Below are 20,739 nucleotides of genomic sequence, written 5' to 3' on the forward strand. Positions count from 1 at the left end.
GGGACTGGTTCCCTTCTCTGTTCATAGGAACTCTGGTTCCTATGAACACAGCACTTACCCAACAGGAGCCCATAAAGAACAACTGAAATAACACAAATGCATGTTGTCTTGGTGCTTGAATGGCCTACAAATACAGGTAGAATGAAACTTATCTGGCACGTAAGAGTGGCCCACTGACAAAACTGAATAGGAGGCTGGCAGCCACCCAGGATGACAGAGCAGACTCTGCCCATGGGGATGGCATCGGAAGAGACCCTAAGGGTCAACAGTCACCCCTCCACCAATGTACAACATGGCTGCGAGGTGCTCAACTTCCCAGCCTGGATTCTCTGGGTGGCGACTCCTGTCTGCCGTGCACCCTGGATTTCCTTCTTGGACTGGACAGGCCCAGTCCCTGGCCCACCCCCTGGTCCTTGTTCTGTCCACACAGCACACAGCTCAGATCCTGCCTCCCCTGAAGATGTTCTAAGTTGTGTGCATCTGGGGCACTCCCAGCAGTGGGTGGGAGCCTTGGGATTAAAACGGTTTTCCCAAACTTTACAGAGTGTAAACCTGAGTATCTCATAACAAAAGCATCGTGGTGACAGGGAGCAGGCTTGGGATTTCAAGTCAGGTAGACTTTATAATTGTGCTTCTCAATCTCTGAGTAACTCGCTCACTTTGTAATTCGTAATGGTTTCTATGTAATCATATGCGTACTTGAGAATTTTCATGAAGTGGGAAAAACCTAATCTATAAATCTGTTCTAAGATGTAAAGAAAATTTCATGAAGGCTGAATTTAACAATTAATGAAGCTGACATAGTCATGTGTCTCGTAGACATTAAACATTCGTTAATTTTGATTTTACAGTTTTCATGTTTTAGAGTCTGTGATTTCTTTCTCAGGTCTGAAAATTTTTCATCAAACTCCAAAACCAAATTCACTGCCATTGAGTTGGTTCCGACTCATAGCAACCCCTCCTTGGGTTTCTGAGGTGGTATCTCTACAGAAGTAGATTACCCGGTCTTCCCTCTGAGGAGTGGCTGGTGGGTTTGAACCGCCAGCCTTCTAGCTGGCAGTCAAATGTCTAAGCACTATGCAGCTCAGAGCCCTTTCTTTCCCTACAGAGTGTCATGGATAAAACAGTCCAGATAGTTGGTCTTTTTTTGCTCCTAGCTATTTCCAAGCTCATTGCTCCATGAAAGCACTCTGTGCAGTGTTGTTATTTGCTGTCAAGTCGGACCCAACTCATAGCGACCCCTCCTTGGGTTTCCCTCCCTCTCCCCAGACACCACCTAACAGACTAGAACTGCCCCAGAGGGTTTTCTTGGCTGTAATCTTTACAAGGGGAGCTCACCAGGTCTTTCTCCTGTGGAGCTGCTGGCTGGGTTTGAACCACCAACATTTTGGTTCACTGCTGAGCCCTTAAGCATCACACCACAGTTTTGCACTGTTGCTCTTTTCTAAACTTGCCTCAGCTGTCCTGGCCAGCCCCTCTTTGTCACCAGGTCTTCTGATCTCCCTGTCTCCAGTATTGGCCTGCCTCCCTCCTCACTCACACAGCCCCCAGACTCCCTCCACTGCAGCCAGCCCAATCACCCCTCCACTTAAGGGTCTGCCATTCACAGAACAAAAGCCAAGCTCGTTAGAAGGCACCGAAGGCACTGAGGTCGTTCACGCACGTCTCCGACTTGGCCATTCACACTCTAGTAACCCCGTGAGCCTTACTCCCTGCACACTCCAAGCCGTTCAGCCACATCTGCCTGTGCTTCTGTGTGTGCTCTGCCTGGAAGACCCTCCCACTTGCCGGTGATGGATTCTTTGTGCTTCTCTTTAAGATTCCACTCAGATGCCATCCCCTCCAGGGAGCTCTGCCTAAAACCCACGTGCTGCTTTTTGCAGTCCCACAACCTCGCAGCTTTGCGTATCCCAGAACGCTCTGTCGACAGTCTCTCTAGATCTGTTTCTGAGTGGGTCATGTGCTAGTTGACTCAAGTCGAGAAGCAAAAGATGGCTCGAAGTCATTGCATCTAGAGACAAGGGAAGATGGCAACGTGATCACAGAAGTGGACATGGGATGATGCACCTACAAGCCCAGGATCATCAAGGATCACTGTGGTCACCAGCAGCGAGGACAGGGGCAGGGAAGGGACTGTCCCTCAGGGCCCTCAGAAGGAATCCACACAGCTGACACCCTGATTTCAGACATCCAGGCTCCACAACTGAGGCAAGACCTTTCTCTTCTGATAAACCAAGAAACAGAAAACCACTGCATTTAACCGGGACTGTTGGAGGAAGCCAGAGCACTGGCAGGTGACGGTGATGGTGATGGTGATGGTGTGCAGTCCCGTCTGCCTCCAGGACCACAATCATACCAAACCAGGTGTGGGCATCCGGCCCATGATTCTGACTCAGGTGGAGAGGCCACCAGGGTTGGGACTCTGAAGTCCAGCCCGGGCTGCAACCCAAGTGATCTCTGAGCTGTACGAAGTAAGGGCCAAGGTCTGAAGAGGCTTCTCTGAAACCAACTGGCTCTCCCTAAGAGGCTTTTTATAAAGTAAGCCCTTCTGAAACAGTGCATAGTAGAGAGCACCCAGGTGACTTTGAGCAAGTCATTCAACGTTTTAAGGCCTCAGGTTCATATAGGGCTGTCTTGCAGGTTGTGGGGATGAAATGAGATGATTCTTATAATAACAGCATCACTCTTACAACACTTACATAATACTTACTATGTCTTAGGCAACCGCCTGTGAACTCCACCAATACCACCAAGCAGCTGCTGTCAAGTGGATTCCAACTTGTGGGGACTGATGTGCGTCAGAGCAAAGCTGTGCTCCACACACCTTTCAACGGCTGGCTGTTTGGAAGCAGACCACCAGACCTTTCCAAGGTGCCTATGGGTGGACTCAAGCCACCAGCCTTTTGGTTAGCAGCTGAGCGTGTTAACCTTTTGCACTACCCAGGGCCTCCTTCTAGGAACAATTACTACCCTTAATCTGTACATGAGGAAAGTGAGCCCCAGAGAGGTTAAATGCAGCTAGTCAGTGACAGAGCCCGGATCTGAACCCGGATGGTCTGGCTCCAAAGTCCCTGTACAACACTGAGTGTATGACACAGCACAAAAATGGCAGTTATTGTTATTCTCAACTCTGCCAGCTGGAAAGAGTGATGCACTCCGGTGGAGACCTATTTGACCACAGAGTTGCTGAAATTCACCTGTGGTTCCAAATTAAGGGATTTGGGCATTAATTCCCACATCTGTATAACTGGACACTGGAATACAAGAACTTTCTTGTTGATTGTGAGCTCGAGCAATATTTTAAAAATAAATAAATGCAAAGGAAGATGAACTTCTTGGCCGGTTGCCGGACTCAGTTCTTTCAGTGGTGATGCAAGGCTTTCAACAGAGCAGAGGGCAGTGCCCGGGCGTCTCCTGCTACACCAGGGACTAGAAAACCTGAAGGGCTTCCCATTCCTTTGGCCAAGCAGGACATGCTGGCTCAGTCTGTGATGGATCAGTCCTTGGTTGCGATGTCTGCTATGAGCAGTGCAAATGAGCCAAAGGAAAGGAACGTTACAATTTGCCCCAAAGAATTGGTTTTGTTGTCAGCTTGGAGTATTTTGATAGATTTTTCCACATTTTGATAATTTCTAGAAACGGTATCTTTCTTTTGGTCCTAATACTACTCAAAGGGGGATAAAGCAAAGCAAACAATGTAGGACCTGTGACCCACTGTCACCTTCTTAGAGTTCCTAGCTCTCTTACCTGCAAAAGTGACATACATTTCATAGAAAGTTAAAACAAAACAAAACATCAATTTCTCCCCCTTGGGGCCTGCCTGTGTGCTTCCTTACCCTCACGGTTGTTGGCTATGCCTTCCCTTTTACAAATTACCCTCATTTTCTATTTGTTTTTACATTTTCAATCCTTAGATTGTCCTCCTTTCATCTATTCCCATGATAAAACCATACTCTGATGAAAGACGTACGAATCATTGACTACAGATCAGATAACTTAGATAAAATGGACAAATTCCTAGGAAGACAAACTGGTGAAAATGACTCAAGAAGAAACAGAAAATGTAAATAGCCCTGTAATAAGCAGAGATTGAATTAGCAATAAGAAACTACCCCCAAACACAATGCTCACTACTATTCATGAGGTTTTCAGTGGCCAGTTTTCCAGAAATAGATGCCCATGTCCTTCTTATCTGTCTTAGTCTGGAAGCTTGGCCAAAACATGCCCAACTTGGGTGACCCTGCTGATACCTGAAATGTTGGTGGCATAGCATTCAGTAGCAGAGCCACATGCAAGCCACCACAGTACAGCAAACTCACACAGTGTTTGCAACAACGGACTCAGATATAGCAAGGACTGGGCATTGTTTCATTCTGTTGTATGTAGGGTCACTATGAGTCAGAACTGACTTGATGGTACCTAACAACAATAACAAAAAACCTCCAAAGGAAAGCCAGCACCAGATGAATTCACTAGTAAATTCTACCAAACATGTAAAGAATTACTACCAGTTCTTCACAAACTTTTCCAAAAAAGAGAAGAGGAAGAAATACTTCTCAACTCATTCTTTGAGGCCAGTGTTACCCAGATGTCAGATCCAGACAAAGACATCACAAGGAAAGAAACACAGAGTAATTATCTCAAATACTGAGATAAAACATGCAAAAATCCTCAACAAAATACAACCAAAGCAATATTCAACCATGTAGAAAAAGGATTATACAACACTGCAAAAGGATTTATCCCAGAAATGCAAGAAGTATGGGACAAATAATTAAACCAGAACACAAAGTACTCTCAGGGGAAGCTGTGGAATGACAATCCGACTGCAGCCTATCCCTCAATCCTGCAGCGGGTGCTGGGTTAGTCTTGGGGCTGCTGGTCAGAGTGGAGTGGGAGGAGCCGAGGGTCTCAGTGTTCACCCTCTTCTCAGAAGAGGAAGGGAGACCTCCCCTGTGTGCGGAGTAAGATGCTGTTTTTCAACCTTCTGACCTTCCTGTTGAGCCACAAAGATCAGAGATTGACAAGCTGCTCAGAGTTGGAAGGGGCTTTAGATACAAAGTACTCAAGCTCCCATCTTGCAGACAAGGAAAAGAGAGGACCAGAGAGGACAAGGGAGAGGGAGAGGGAGTTGCTAACAGAGAGTTAACCAGTAGGAGCCCAGACTGGAATGCTGGTTCCCTGATTCCTATTCAGGGACCTTCCTTCCACTGACCCTAGTCATGTCCATGGCTGTCCAGTTGCTCAAAGAAGACACAATTAACCTGTCTGATCATATCACTCATGTATATCAGGGAGATAATAACCACAAGAGCAGCATCACTTAACACCCATATAACATCTTATACCAGGCAAGGTGTTAAGTGTTTCATATGTGGGGTCATCACAAGTCAGATCCACTCAACAGCAATGGTTCTTCTTCTTTTTTTAAATCGTATGTTAATTCATTGAATCCTCCCAGAAATCCTACAAGGTAAGGACATCAATGTCCCCATTTTACACTGAGGTGGAGAGAGGTTAAATAACTTGTTAAGGCCACTCATCCAGTAAACGGTGACCATCTGACTCCATGGATACTTAATCTCATCCCCTTCTCTCCTCTTCTAGAGGGTTAATCTGAGGAAATGCTCTTGAAAGCCTGGTGGCACACTCTAAAGTGCTCACCACATGAGACATGCCTCTGCACAGCCTTTTTTGTTGCATGGAAAACCATGGACCAGGGCTCCAAGACTATACCATTTCCCAAATCAGGCCGAGTTCAAATGCATATGATTTCCCTCAAGTTTTAGATTTCCTGGTGTTTGTCTCTGAGAGGAGAAGGCAGACCATGGTACTCACTGATGGAGTACTCACTTCTTTACCTTGGGGCCCAGGGGTTTTAGGGGGAGACCTGGATTTTGAAATTGTATGCAACAAACTCTACCTGAGGTCATGTGTGCACAGACTCCATTAGCCTCACCCTGAGGCTCCCCAGCATAGATGTTGTGCCCAGCTCACTCCTCCATCTCCCCCGGAGCTATCGTGCCCAAAATCTAGATTCTTGTCAGGAAAGATGGTCGACACACACAAAAAGCAAGGCTGGCACCTTCCCGCCTTACGTGTGTGGATGGAGGCAGTGCTGTAGGAGGCAATGGGCCACACACCTGCATTCAGGCAGCTGAGTGGTCAGCCTCGGTGGGTTCTCAAGACCCCCAGGTCTTTATTCGACGCCCCCCACCACAATTCAGTATGCCACTGGCTCCCTCGATCAGGATTGGAGGAGCCCTTGCCTCAGCATCTAGACCTTGAACGAGTTGCCAATGGCACGAAGTCACACCTAGCTCTCCCCTTGCTGCCTCATGCCTGTGTCTTATCTTCAGGTCCAGGGGAAACAGAAGGCAAGGATAAATACCATCTCTTCCTCTGTGGGCAAGTCTCTGAATCTGTCTTCAATTTCTTCCTCTGAATAATAAGGGGGTGGAGGTGTGACCCAGGAATCCCTTGCAGCTCAATGTTCCATGAAGCAGGTCATTTGTGTGGGTGAGTATGGACAGAACAAGCTGTTCTGTGAGCACTTCCAGGTGGAATGACAGGACTGATGAACACACACTCGTGCTTAATACTCAAAGCAGAAGACCACAAGTAAGAGGCCAGCACCACCAACAAACAAGTTCAGGCCAACTTTTGCTTGGGACTGGAGTCTCTCTCTCTTTTTTTGTGTGTGTGTGGCTGTAAGTGCAGCCCTCAAGGTCAGCTGCTGGTCACCACGGTGAGGTTCAGCTGTCTCCCCAAACTAGTGGAGAAGCAGCCTCAGGTCTGTTGACTTTGACCTTGCAGTTTCTTGTATGTAGAAACAAAACGTCAAGATGCTGGCTATTCCCCAGTCTACACTTCAAACCACGAGGACAGTGGTGGTTCAGGATGAGGATTTGCACCTTCCACGCGGGAGCCTTGAGTGGGATTCCACTGACCCGTCACTCATGGAGGCGTGCCTGCTGCCAGGATGCTGGCCAGCGTTCAATGGAGCTTCCACACTAAGATGGAAGAAAGGCCTGGTGATCTCCCTCCAGGAACCAGCCACGGCAAACCCCATGGATCCCAATGGTCTGATCCCACTGTGCACGGGATTCCATGGCAGCGGACGACAACACTTAAAGCCAGGCCTCTGACCTTTTGTCACTGAAACTGCCACAGGTGACTCAGTTCTACAAAGAGCACACAGTGCTGGAGTCACAGATGGGTCCTTGCCACAAATGCCCAACTTCCTTAGGGAAGCTCGTTCCAAATAAAGCAGCCACTGCCTTATAGGGGGAGGCCTGGTGGTGCAGTGACTAAAGCGCTCGGTTGCCAACCAGCCGATCAGCAGTGCAAACCCACCAGCCACTCCATGGGAGAAAGATGAGGCAGTCTGCTTCCGTAAAGATTGTTGTTGTTGGGTGCCGTAAAGATTAGAGCCTTGGAAACTCTACAGGGCAGCTCTACTCTGTCCTCTAGGGTGGCTGTGAGTTGGAATCCACTTGACAGCAGTGGATTTGGTTTTTAATGGATACTGCCTTTTAGATACCTAAGGGATTCTAGCCTATTGAGTCGATTCTAACTCAGTGACCCTATAGGACAGAGTAGAACTACCCATAGGATTTCCGAGGCTGTAAAGCCCTGGTAGCATAGTGCCTAATGCATTTGACTGCTAACCAGAAGGCTGGCTGTTCAAATCCACCAGCCACTCCTCAGAAGGATGGTTGGGCAATCTACTTCTGTAGTGATACCACCTTGGAAACCCAAGGAGGGGTTGTTATGAGTCGGATCTGAATTGATGGCAGTGAGTTAACAAGAAGAAGGGATGTTAAGGCCCTGATTAGCAGAGGTGGGTCACATTGCGATCTTTGGTGCCCATGAAAAGCCTCTGGCTCCTCCCCAAGCCTCCCCACCTGCAAACGGGAAACAAAGCATGCCCTTCCACATTCCAACGGGAGGCTTTCTATGAGAATATTCTCGGAGAGACACACCATCAGCGTGTGCTGTGAATGAATGAAAGTCTTGTCTGATGGCACTGAGGTGTACAAGCCTATCTAAGATTTTGACTAAAAGTAATGAGAACTGGCTGTGTTCTTCTCTGAATCCTAAAGGGAATGGGGCATCAGTACAGGTTGAGGCAAAGAGACAGAATGGGGAACCAGGAATGCTGAGACAGCCTGGCCCTGCCTAGGTCACTGGTATCTCATCCTCAAAACATTCTCCAGCTTCTAAGAACTTGACTTTCCTCACAACATGCAACAAGCTGTTCCGTCAAAGAGATGGTGTGTGTGTATTTTCCCGATACCACTCCCAGCAAACAAGCAGAACTCTGCCACTTTCCTTAGTTGGATGTTGCCTTAGCTTAACCTTCCACTTCCCTCCTTTGAGCTCTTTAGTCAAGTGGGTGCTCCTGGAGCAGGCCCTCCAGGGTGCAGGCTTGTTATTGGTCGGTACCCACACCAGCAGGCAAGAAGCCTCAGGGGGAGCTGTGCCCCCTGTCGGTGCCCTACCATGTTGCTCTGTGACTGGGTAGCCCCGTACATGGTGATGCCATTGGAGGGCGCTGCTGGCTGCGGCGTGTCGGGCTGGATGTACCCTCGTCTGTCGATCAGGCTACAGGAGGAAAGAAAACACAGGAGGAGGAGGGTGAATGAAAAGCCAGAGATGCCCTCACGTGTGTTAATCTCTGTTTCCAGGCTCTTCCTGTCAACGGCTCCTCTAGGTACCCTGGAGCATCCTCTATGCACCTCAGCGTGCCACCAGGCACCACATTCTGCCTCTTCTACCTGGAAGATGCCTGCTGCACGTGTGTCCTCCTCTCCAGCCCACAGGCTAGCCACCTGCTGTGACCCCAGCACCTGTATCTGGTCCGCTGCCTACGGGAGGCACCGGGGTCAGCCCTCCCCTGGCCTCTCTCCTCCACTTCACCCCCCATTCTCCCTCACCCCAGCAGACTCTCCCAACCATCCTGAGCACACAGCTCCCACCCCAAGTGCAACCCCCATGCTGGGCCTTCAGGTCTCACGCAATCTGTTCCAACTTTCCTCCCCGGCCTCAAGTTCCTCATCTTCTGTGACACACACGGTGGCCAGGACATGGGCACCAGGTTCCGTCCCGAAGTAGCCTTGTTCTGAGGAGCTGCTTGGTGCTCAGGCAATGCTGGACGGCGGGAATACAAGCCTGGCCACCCCCCCAGATTATCTCTGTTTCTGTCCAAGCTCTTGGTGTTCTCACCAAGCTGCTTCCCTGCCGCTCCACTGTCCGTTCTCCAAGGCCAGGCTGACAGCCCCCAGCCCCTGCTGTTGTCCCTCCATCCCACTTCCTGTCTGGGTTCTCCCAGGCATGTGTAAGCCTCTTTCCTGGCATGCACCTTTGACCTGGGGTCCCAGCTCTTTACACAGCTGTGATGCTGTCTAGCACCTGCAACCACACAGAGGACAGTCTTCGTCTTCTCATGCCTTCAGCCCAGCCCAGGCCTGGCTCCTAGTGCCGGGGGGTTAGGTGTCCTCGTTGGGGCACCGTACCCCATTGCAGAGGCATCCCATGTCTCCATGTGTCCATCTGTCCTGGGGAGCAGGGACCGTCTCTGTATCTCGGTGCCTGGCACACAACCACCAAATGAGCTGCCATGGACTCTAACTCACGGTGACCTCGCGTGTGTCAGGGTAGAACTGCAGTCTGTAGGGTTTCCAACCCCTGATTTCAAGGAAGTAGACCTCCAGGCCTTCCTCTGGAGACAAGGAGTCGATCGTGTTCGCCATATGCATCACGCGGGACCCTCACACACAATGGGTGCTGAAAATGCGTGTGGTTTGATGAGTAAAATGGCTGCTTGGCCTCCCATGGAGACACTGACTGAACTCATTTCTAAGACATCTCCAGATTCCCCAGCTGGTCTGCAACGGACATCTGGCCAGGCTTTCCTGGCCATCTCAGGGTGGCCTGTCCTTTCTCTCTGAGTCTCAGAGCAACAGGGGGCTTGGTGAGGAGCAGGGTGCACGGGCAGGGCTGCTGGGTCCTAGTCACTGCTCCACGCCTGTGTGATCTCCTGGTGGCCTGTCTGAGATGCTGAAACGTGTCCACGTGCCCAAATGCTCCTGAGGGTGGAGTGCCCGGCTGCTTCCTACTTGTCACATGGCTTTCAGGAAGCAGGAGTGATCACCCCAACTGCCTTTCAGGGCGTGGTCTTCAGGTGACAGAGGATTGAGCCCTGGCAGATGCTGGTGACAGGACAGGACAGCGGGCCTCTCTGCCTCAGACTCAGCTGAATGCCCGGAGGTTTAGAGGAGGCGGGACAATTGGCGCCAGGGACCAGGTGCTGGGCTTTGTGCAGAACGAGGTGTGCATGCGCTTCCAGGGTGTTAAATAAGGTAAAGGGCAAAGAGCCAGGAAGGGCATTTTTGGAGAAAGGAGCCATCCATCTGTCAGCTGCCACTGAGAACAGGGAGGGGAGCCGGGCGTGGGGCTGGGCACAGTGGGGGAGCAGCATGGGGTGGGTTTGAAAAGGACTTTGTCCAAAAGGCCTGAGGGATGCTCACTTGTGCAGGGGGTTGGCTCCAGACCAGGGCTAGTGACCGACCGGAGGAGAGCCCTGCCCGCATCACAGGTACAATGGGAAGTCCCAGAGGAAGACTCTCAGGAGGGGACTCCCAAACCCAAGCACATTGTTTTGGGGTCCATCCTGACTCGGGTGGGACAGAGTGCAACTGCCTCATGGGGAGCCTTGGCTGTAATCTTTATGGCACAGACTGCCAGCCCTGTCTTCGGCGGTGCTGCTGGGGGCGGTTCAAAGTGCCAACCTTTTGTTTAGCAGCCGTTTGTACTATACAGGGACTAGGCCGCTTCCAATGCCGTCAGGGGAGGATTAGTGTGGGACCAACAGTTCTAGCCACATAAGACTGGGTCCCTCCTGAATGCCCTCCCTGCTAGGGTGCAGGGCCAGCTGGGGTCAGAATGGGGCAGGGCTTCCCAGCCTGCAGCAGAGCCCAACCTGGGAGGGGTGAAGGGTGTGGGACTTCCATCTTCAGTACAAACGGAGCTCTGGTCAGCTGCCACCTGCCAGAGATGTGGGGCCTCAGAGTGCCCTGTTGTTGCTTGATGCCCCTGAGTTCTTCTTTCCCTAAGTGACAGGAGAAGTTCGGGGACTTCTTAGAGATTCTGTCCAGAGGCAGAGAGAGGACGAGGCGATCCAGAGTCTAAAGGGACAGCAGTGAGGACACTGTCTTGCATCCTCTCCTGCCGGCCTGTGACCCAACAGTCACACACCCAAGACCTGTGACTCACTGGACACACTGGACAGGCAGGCCTCACGTGGCCATGGTAGCTCTGGCCCCAGGTCTCGTGCTGGGCCACCAATGCTCACAAGGCCCTTGCTAACCTGGCTATGTGCACCTCCAGTCCCCCCACTGCCCACTCTGACAAGCCACGCTTTCCCCTCACCTCTGGGCTCGCCACGTGCTCTTCCCTCTGTCATGCTTCCCCTCCCCAAAATTCCTTTCCTTGGGGTCCTACTCATCCCTGAGAAGAGATCCCAACTCAAACCTACCCAAGCATCCCAGGGAAACTGCACCACCCCCATCACCACCCTTGTACACCCCTTGCCTATTTATGGATCTGTATCTCGTGAGACACAGGCCATGGTGGTTTGCTGGTAGAATTCCCACCTGCCATGCAAGAAACCTGGGCAAACCTGCTGCATGAGATCTCTTTAAAGTGCTGAAGAGCAAAGACGTCTCTTTGAAGACGAAGGTATGCCTAACCCAAGCCATGGTATTTTCAATCGCCTCATATGCACATGAAGGCTAGACAATGAATAAGGAAGACTGAAGAAGAGTTGATGCTTTTGAGTTGTGGTTTTGATGAGGAATACTGAAAGTACCATGGACTACCAGGAGAACGAATAAATCTGTCCTGGAAGAGGTGCAGCCAGAATGCTCCTTGGAAGCGAGAGTGGCCAAACTTCATTTGACCTACTTTGGTCATGTTGTCAGAAGGGACCCCTGGAGAAGGGTGTCATGCTCGGTAAAGTGCAGGGTCAGAGAAAAGGGGAGGGGCCTTGATGGGATGGACTGACACAGGGGCCCCAATGATGGGCGCAGGTGTAGCAGGCTTGTGAGGCTGGTGCGGGACCAGGCAGTGTTTTCAGTCTGATGTACACAGGGTGGCGATGAGTGAGAGCCGACCCAATGGCTCCTAACCACCACCACCACCACCACCACCACAACAACAATACAGGAGACCTGGGTATGACTCGCAGCCAGCGACCTCATGCACAGCCCCCACTCGTCTGACAGCCGAGGCGTGTGTGTTACGATGCTGCACAGGTCTCAGCAGAGCTTCCAGACTAAGACAGACTAGGAGGAAAGGCCTGGTGATCGACTTTCAAAAATCAGTCACTGAAAGCCCTATGGAGCACAACAGTCTGACCCCTAACACCTCATGGGGATGGCAGGTGACTGGGCAATGTTTCATTGTGCACCTGGGGTGTCTGAATGTATAGGGGACCGTCGTGGGGCCTGGATGTGCTGTGGGACCGCTGTGGGGCCTGGGTGAGCCATGGGACTGCTGTGGGGCCTGGGTGTGTCGTGGGACCACTGTGGGGGCCTGGGTGTGCCGTGGGGCCTGGATGTGCTATGGGATTCCGTGGGGGCCTGGGTGTGATATGGGATCACTGTGGGGCCTGGGTGTGCCATGGGACTGCATGTGCTTTGGGACTACCAAGGGGGTCTGGATGCACAAGAGGTCGTTGTGGGAGTCTGGGTCATTGTGGGAGTTCTAAGGCTAAATTGCCAGCACGTATTAGCTGTGTTCTTGGGAATGTTTTTTAATCTCTCTGTGCCTCAGTTTTCTCACCTGTAAAATGGGCTATACAGTACCTGCCTCACAGGCACAGAGTGACGTTTTCAAAAAGCTAATGGAAATAACATACTTAGAACAATGCCTGTTAAGAGCTTATCTGTCCCCAAGAGATGTGTTTAAATCCTGATCCACAGGACCTGGGAACTTGACCTTGTTTGGAAATAGGGTCTTTGAAGGTGTTATCAGTTAACATGAGGGCCTCCTGGAGTCGGGTGGGTCCTGACCCAATCCGAGTAGTGTCCTGACAGAGGAGAAGAGACTGGGAGACGGAGATGCAGAGGGAAGGCGGCCCTGTGAGCGGGAGGCAGAGACTGGGTGACGCATGTGTGAGCTGAAAAATGCCCAGATCGCCTGAACCCCCAGGAGCCTGGAAAGGCAGGCCCTTCTCCTGGTGCCCTCAGAGGGAGCAGGGGGCTGTGACAGCCTGATGTCACACTTTAGCTTCCAGAACCATAAGAGAATGCATTTCTATTGTTTCAAGCCACCTAGTTTGTGGTACTTCATTAGTTCAGCCAAGGAAACAGCGTGACAGCCGAGGGTAACAAGTGTCCACACAGTTCTGCTCTTGAGCACATGTGGGCGCCGTGAGGTGGTATTGACTCCCTGGCAGTGGGTTGGGTTTGGTATTATCATCCATGTTTTCTTTTTCTCATCACTGTACCCTTGGCTACCAGCTCACCTGGGTCTCTGTGTGAGTGACTTGAACATGCGCTCTGTTCAACCAGTTCTCAGTACTTGCTTTTGTAGGTTCTCCAATCGCTTTGCTCCTGTGTGTCCTGGCTTCCATACTCTGCTGACTGCCGTGCCCTGCTCAACACAGCTCCTTGGCGTCAGTCAAGAATTAATAGGGTCACATGCTTCTGTTTCTCTTAGATGTCTCCAAACTCGACAGCACTTGGGTTGAAGACCACAAAAGCAGCCCTAGCATAACACAATAGCCCAGCCCAGGTCTCTCTTTCCTAAGGTGGTGACACATGGCCTTGTGTGCAAAGAGGCCTGACAGCCTCTGGCAGGGCTGGCTTGTTCCCAGGAGGTGGCCAGGCCCTAGACCTGCCAGGCTCCATTGACTCAGCTGGCCCTTCCAAGAGCACCCAGCCGCCAGGGTCTTACCTGGGGGAAATGGGCCCACACAGGGCAGCGCAGCAGTTTGTAAAAATATTCCCGTAGCTGTAGGGGTTGTAATTTTCCTTGCCTCTTTTATTTGACCATGATCCTTTAATCTGAAAGTAAAGGACAGCAGTTAGCACACAACGTCCCCCTTCTCACAGGCACCATAGATACTAACTAGGCATGAGAAGCCCATGAGGAAGGCAAGGAACCTTGACCTGTGTCTTCAGGAGGAGTTGTGAAGAGGTTCTTTTTTAGGGAAAATTGGCATTTGTCCCCAACTCGGAAATACCCAGCCCCAAGCAGCAGGTTGGATCAGGGAGAGAGGGACTATTCTCTCTTCTTTCTACCACATGGTGCAAAAAGGCCATCTCACCGTAAGATTTTTCTTTTCATGCTCACACTAAGTGCCCTGAATAGTCATCAAATGACTGGCAGCTGCAAAGTGAACATGGCCCTTTAACTGCCAAAAGTAGTTTATGGGCTGTCAGAGTTCAGCCCGTGGTGTTGCCAAAAAGGTGTGTTTGGTGGATTCGAACATCCACAATCAGCAGATACACATGAGGGTATTAGTCTGATCTTATCTCACCATCCGATTTCTCAAGCCCTCACTGAAGGTACGCTGACTGATTCTGAGCTACGGAAGTCAAGCTGTGAGAGGCTTCTGCCAAAACCTGAACATGACGAGCAGGGAGGACCACGCTTATTAAGACGTGTTTCCCACACCACGTTTCATCTTTTTATACATTTCTGCCATCTGCATTACATGCAGGCAGACACGTGTGGGTAAAAAGTTAGATTTGGGGTTATGGCAATCCCTCCCCAAACCCGAGAGAGTGTGAACCGTGGACTCACATGGCCATTCTGTCCGCCTGCCATGGTGTCTCTATGAGGGAGGGCGTGACAAGCTGCTCACACAACTATTGGGAAGGACTAGAGCAGAGCCTTCTCTGGGGTCTGAACTGGGTGTCAGTTGGCTGATCTTAGTATTTAAGTGACACTGTCAGGAAGGACCGTTCAGAGATTCCAAGTGGAGAAAGATGCAGACTGACTAATAGGAATGCTGCTCACATGCTTTGCTCCCAAAGGGTCACATGGGAACGGGATGCACAGAAGTTGGGCCCAACCTCTTCTTCCCTTTGCCCCTTGATTGGTCAACACAGAAAAGCACGCCCATGTCCCACCGCATGGGGAACTTACATCCTCATTGGTTGTCTGGTTGGAGCTGATCAAGTACGTGTGGAAACCTGAGAGACCAACGATGGACCAGACTGAGAAGAAGCACACCACAGCTTCCAGCACGGTGAGGGAGTCAAGGAGGTAACCTGGAGAGAGACCGCTTCCCGAGGGGTCCCCAAGAGGCACGGGGGGACCGGGCCTTGGAAATACATCCCCCAGGCACGTTCCAGGGGCTCTGGCCTCCCTCCCACTTGCGCCATTTACCATTTTCATCTACCTACTTTTCTCTCTCATCAGAGGGAGACGTCCAGCACTGGGACAGCCATCCTCCAAGTCACCTTCCCAACCCCGAGGAGCACTCATGGCTCAGTGAGTGATGGGTGGGCTCTAGGAACGTTACTTATTTTTCAGCCTTGACTCTGGCAGTCAGTTCCTGTGACTGACCTCCTTATGCGACCTTCACCTTCTCCTGTGACTTTTCTGGTCAACAACAGCTGTGACTTCAAACTCAGGAAGGGCAATGGTTTTGAGTCAGCAGCAGTTCAGACCTTTTGTGAAAGGACTGAATATTGGATATCACTTCAATCACAGGGTGCAATTTTGGCTTCTGAATCCTGAGGACTGTAGCGTTAACAGGCTTCCCCCTGGCCAGGTGTTGAGGCTGTGACATTAATGAGACTGTCACGCTAACAAAGGTTGACTACTGTGGGCAGGGCTGACCTCAGGTGATGGTGGCCTGGACAAAGTTTATCTTTATGGCTTTTATCTCTGCTTGGACGGCCATTCCACCTACCAGTGACCACCCACCCGAGGCTGGGAGGACCCTGTAACACCTGACCTCAGCAGGCTCTGCTTAGGACATGACTTCTGAAACAAGAAAGCCTCTACTGCCCATCCTAGGCCCATGGAGAAGGGGAAGGGGAGGAGTCTGAATCAACGGGGCATCTGTGAGTGTCACCAGGACACCTCCACTGCTCATTCTAAGCCCACGGAGAAGGGGAGGGGGGAGAGTCTGAACCAATGGGGCATCTCTCAGAGTGGCATCAGGACAAGGGGCATTTTTAGTTAGGGGATCTGGCCCTAGTGCCTCAGCCACACCCTGACATCTCAGGATGTCCTTGGCTGTTAGGCCGTTAAGAAGCCTGGGTCCTCATAGGACGTCTCCAGCCCTTAGCACCCAGGAGAACAAGCTTGGTGTTCTCCAGCAGATGAGATGAATCAACCCAGAGTGACAGCTAGAGAGACCAGAGCACTTTCCTGCCTCACAAATGTTTACAAAATCCTATTTACACGACACAGACACTTCTAAGGGAGAAAAATCATCACAGGTCTGGGAGTTTAAATACACATCACGCAGCCCCCATCAATACATTTCAGGCCAGGGGAAGAAGCTACTGATGCTTCCCTAACACTTCTGAGGATGGAAGCCACAGATCACGCAGGAACATGCCACCATTGATATTTTCGAGATTGGAGAGAATTCATCTTCTGACCAGAGCTCTGGATAAACGACCCTGTGCGGTACAATATCTGCCCCATCATCGTGAACTGATGGCACTGTGTGGGTGCATGGGCTTTGGGGAGAGCAGGAAGAAAGGTGGGCTCCTGCCTGCCTGCTTACTTTCAACATCAGGATAAACCACCAGGTCTGCTCTTAGAGAAGCAGAAAAATACTCTGTTTCTAAAGCTTAGACTTCCAGAAACTACAAGTTCTCAACAAAGCACCACCTTTGTTACGGATCGACCTGTGTCCCCTCAAAACACGTGTTGAAAATCCTAGCCCCTGTACCTGTGGTTAGAGTCCTCTTTGGGAATAGGGTTTCCTCTGTTATGTCAATGAGGCTGTACCAGCGTAGGGTGTGTTTTAAATCGATCTTTGAGGTTGACAAGAGCAGACGGAACAAGCAGACCCAGGGGGAGACAGATGCCAGGCCACATGAAGATCACCACCAAGCCAAGGAACAGAAGCTCAGAAGAGACGAGGCCCTTCCTCCAGAGCCAACAGAGCTTAGAGAAAGCCTTCCCCTAGAGCTCAGTCCTTGAATTGGTACCTCTAGCCTCCTAAAGGTGAGAAAATAAATTTCTGTTTGTCAAAGCCACCCACTCGCGGCGTTTCTGTCATAGCAGGACTACAGAACTAAGACAAACCCTGACAGTGCAAGGTATCTCTGGGGGAGAAGAACGCTCCTTGGTCAGAGGGCCAAGATGACGGTGCCCTGAGCAGTGGACTCGGGAAGATGCCCACCCCACGGTGCTTGTCCACACAGCCTGGCAGAGCTTCGCCTGTGGCCTGCCCACTCCTCAAGGAGGGAGGTGAGTGAAAGGAATGAGCAGCTACACTTCTCGTGAAGAGGAAAATGAAGGTGCTATTTTGGAAGAGGAATGAGTAGGAATGGCTACCACCACGTGTCCGTCAGCGTTGTCCTGTGGTGGCAAACATGTTGCTATGAAGCTGGAAGCTATGCCACTGGTATTTCAAATACTAGCAGGGTCACCCACGGTGGACAGGTTTCAGAGGAGTTCCAGGCTACGACAGACTAGGGAGAAAGGCCTGGTGACCTACCCCAAAAGTTACCCGATGAGAATCGTATGGGGCACAACAGAAGACTGTCCGGTGTGGTGTTGCAAGACGAGCCCCTAGGCCGGAAGGCACTCAGAATACACAGTGGGCACAACGGTGCACGCAAGCAGACCAGCTATCATGAAGATGGCCCAGGTCCAGGCAACGTTTTGTCCATTGGATACGGGGTCGCCATGAGTTGGAGCCGACTTGATGGGGACTAACAACAGGGATGGTAGACGAGATGCAGGAAAGCAGAGCCTGCCCCAGGACTGTCACCAGCCTGGGTGAGCTCTTCCTTCCCCCAGGGCTGCCCATACGAAGTATGGTTACAGTGGAGGCTTTGTGTGTGCATGAGGCCACACAGATGGTGGCCCGTGTAACTGAGATGGTGTCATTCCCCACTGCCTTCCACAGCTCAGGGCTCACGGATGCCACTATTTCCACCCTCATCCCCCACCCAAGAGGGGACAGATGGGAGACAACACGAGGGGGGTCCATGTCACCCGCTGGTTTGAAAGTGGAGGTGGAGTGGATACCAGGGAAAGTGATAAGGTCACCAGTGAGAAGACCAAGACAAGGAAACCTGAGCTGTGTCCAAGGGAGATGACACTAATGATGAGTTTGCACAGGCTGGGAAGATCAAAGAGGAGGTGACAAAGTGAAAACAAGAAACAACCCAGGGCAGACGAGAGAGACTAAAGAACAGGACCAAAGGATCCCATGACTGAATAACGCAGCTGAGCCACACGGAACCTCAGCCTGTCTACATGCCACCCAAAGTTTACAACCTAGACAGAACGAGGAGTCAAAATACGCAGGGCATTCATGCGTAGGGACCATGGAAAGCTCGGCAGGTGAGAGTGAAGGAAAATCACAGTATGTGGGACACCTGCTGGCCCCTTTCTGGCTCCTATGCCTTCTGCCATGTGGCCCTTGCAGTGAAGACCTCATATTGGGCACAGTCACCAATGGCAGGGGCTTCCAAAGGGTGAGAGTGACAAGGAAAAGTGCAGCGTTTTGCATTAATTTCTCATGTGCATTGCTTTACAAATAGCAGAATGCAGGCCCACTGTTAGCTCACAGCTGTGTCACCATGACATGAATTCAAGGTGGGATTCAGATGTGGCCCACTCCTCACTCCCCCCCACAGTTAACACTCCCCATGCCCCATCCTCAGGAATCAGCACTGAGTTAGTGACAACGGCTGACATCCCTGGCTGTGTGCCAGGTCCTATTCCAAAAGCTTCCTGTGGACGAACTCATTTAATCCCCAAGGCAACCCAGTGAGAAGGGACGGTTGTGACACCCACTTCACAGCTGGGGAAACTGAGGCAGAAGCCAATTAGCAACTCTCTCAAGAAACAGCTGAGCTAGCATTTGAACCCTGGAATCTGGCTCTGCCCATGTGACAGAGAAGCCTTGGCCTGGTGCCGCCCCTGATCTTTGCTGACGGACTGAGGGACAGGTGGTTCTTGGATGGCCCCCTCCCTGCTGGGAGTAGATGGGGACACTTGCTGTCATGAACCGATGGCATCCACCCTCAGACTGAGAAGGTACATTTATACTCACGATACATCTCACTGGCGCGGTAGTGACATGTTGAAAACATAGTACGACTGAGAATTAGAAAGTTCCCTTAAATGCATCAAAATCAGTTTACTGATTTTCAAAGAGAGAAACGAGAGGAAACCTGCCAGCTCCACTGGGAGCCAATTTCATAAGCAGCTGGAAGTTTACTGGATCAGCGATGTGATTCATAGGATTTTAAAAAAAAACTACCAAACCCGCTCATAGTGCCTCTAGAGGACAGAGTAGAGCTGCCCCACAGGGTGTCAATCTTCATGGAAGCAAAGTCCAAACCAAACCCACTGCATCGATTCCGACTCAGAAGAACCCTGCAGGACAGAGAAGAACTGCCCCCTAGGGTGTCCAAGGCTGTCAATCTTCACAGAAGCAGACTGCCACATCTTTCTCCCGTGAAGCTGCTGGTGGGTTCAAACTGTGAGTTTTCAATTAGCAGCCAAGTGCTTTAACTCATGGTAACACCAACACCACAGTAAGACAAACCGACAGATGGGTCATGGAGGGTAACTTTAAACCTCCTGAGTTGGAATTGACTTGGTGGCAGTGGGTTAGTTTGGTGCTGGAAGCTGTGGCCGCAGTTTTTCACATACCAGCAGGGCCACCTCGTGGACAGGTTTCAGTGGAGCTTCCGGACTAAGAAAGAACAGGCAGAAAGGCCTGGTGATCTACTTCTGAAAAGCAGCCCAAGAGAAACCGTTATGGGTCACACCAGAATATTGCCCTATACCGCGCTGGAAGATGAGCCCTGGGTGGGAACGTGAAGAGGGCACAGGAGCAGCCGTGTTTCGCTCTGTTCTACATAAAGGTGCCATGAGTCGGAGCCTACTCGACTCCAACAAACAACAGACCCCTCTGAGGCTCCTCTGTGCAGTCACACAGACCCCAAGTTAAGATACCCTGATTGATTCTGACCCTTTCGTTTTACAGTTAGGAAACTGAGGCCCAGAGAGGTTAAGCCACTTACAAGGGTTCACACAGCAGTTCATGACAGAACTAGAGCCTGATCCTCAGGATCCTGGAGTAGAACCTGTCCAAGTCCCCAGGCTGAGCTCTGGAGGTGCAGTGCCTAAGGCATTTGACTGCTAACCAGCAGGCTGGCAGTTCAAACCCACCAGCTGCTCCTGGAAGGAAGATGGGGCAATCTACTTCTGTAGCAATATTGCCTTGGAAACCCAAGTAGGGGCTGCTATGAGTCGGGTCCAACTCGACAGCAGTGAGTTTGGTTTCGGTCTTTCAAGTCCCCAAGCCATAGCTGTAGGCTGGCCAGACCTTTGTAGCACCTCACCTGTGGCTCACAGCAGCGAGGCTGAGATGGCCTGCGAGGCTGAACCTCGTCTATCAGTCCCACGGCCTTCGAGCCAGCCTTCCATGAAGACCTGTCTTGCCAACATGTCACACCCATCTCCCCACCTCCCAGCACTTGGGATGGGGAGGGTGTTTCTGACCAAGTTTGT

At 51.1% G+C, this 20,739-nt stretch overlaps 1 protein-coding gene across 1 annotated transcript in view; it reads right to left on the bottom strand.

The window, feature by feature from the left end:
- ZDHHC14 (zinc finger DHHC-type palmitoyltransferase 14) overlaps nucleotides 1–20,739 on the bottom strand; it is a 381,727-nt gene that overhangs the window by 15,756 nt on the left and 345,232 nt on the right. The window contains exons 6-8 of the mRNA XM_007953739.2: nucleotides 15,160–15,262; nucleotides 13,963–14,072; nucleotides 8,505–8,607 (exon numbers count right to left, since the gene is read on the bottom strand). Of these exons, the coding sequence (XP_007951930.1) occupies nucleotides 8,505–8,607; nucleotides 13,963–14,072; nucleotides 15,160–15,262 (316 nt within the window). The remainder of the gene's footprint in view (nucleotides 1–8,504; nucleotides 8,608–13,962; nucleotides 14,073–15,159; nucleotides 15,263–20,739) is intronic.

Source organism: Orycteropus afer, unplaced genomic scaffold (genome assembly GCF_000298275.1).
Source record: "Orycteropus afer afer isolate SDZICR_OR568_19922 unplaced genomic scaffold, OryAfe1.0 scaffold00407, whole genome shotgun sequence".
NCBI classification, from domain to species: domain Eukaryota; kingdom Metazoa; phylum Chordata; class Mammalia; order Tubulidentata; family Orycteropodidae; genus Orycteropus; species Orycteropus afer.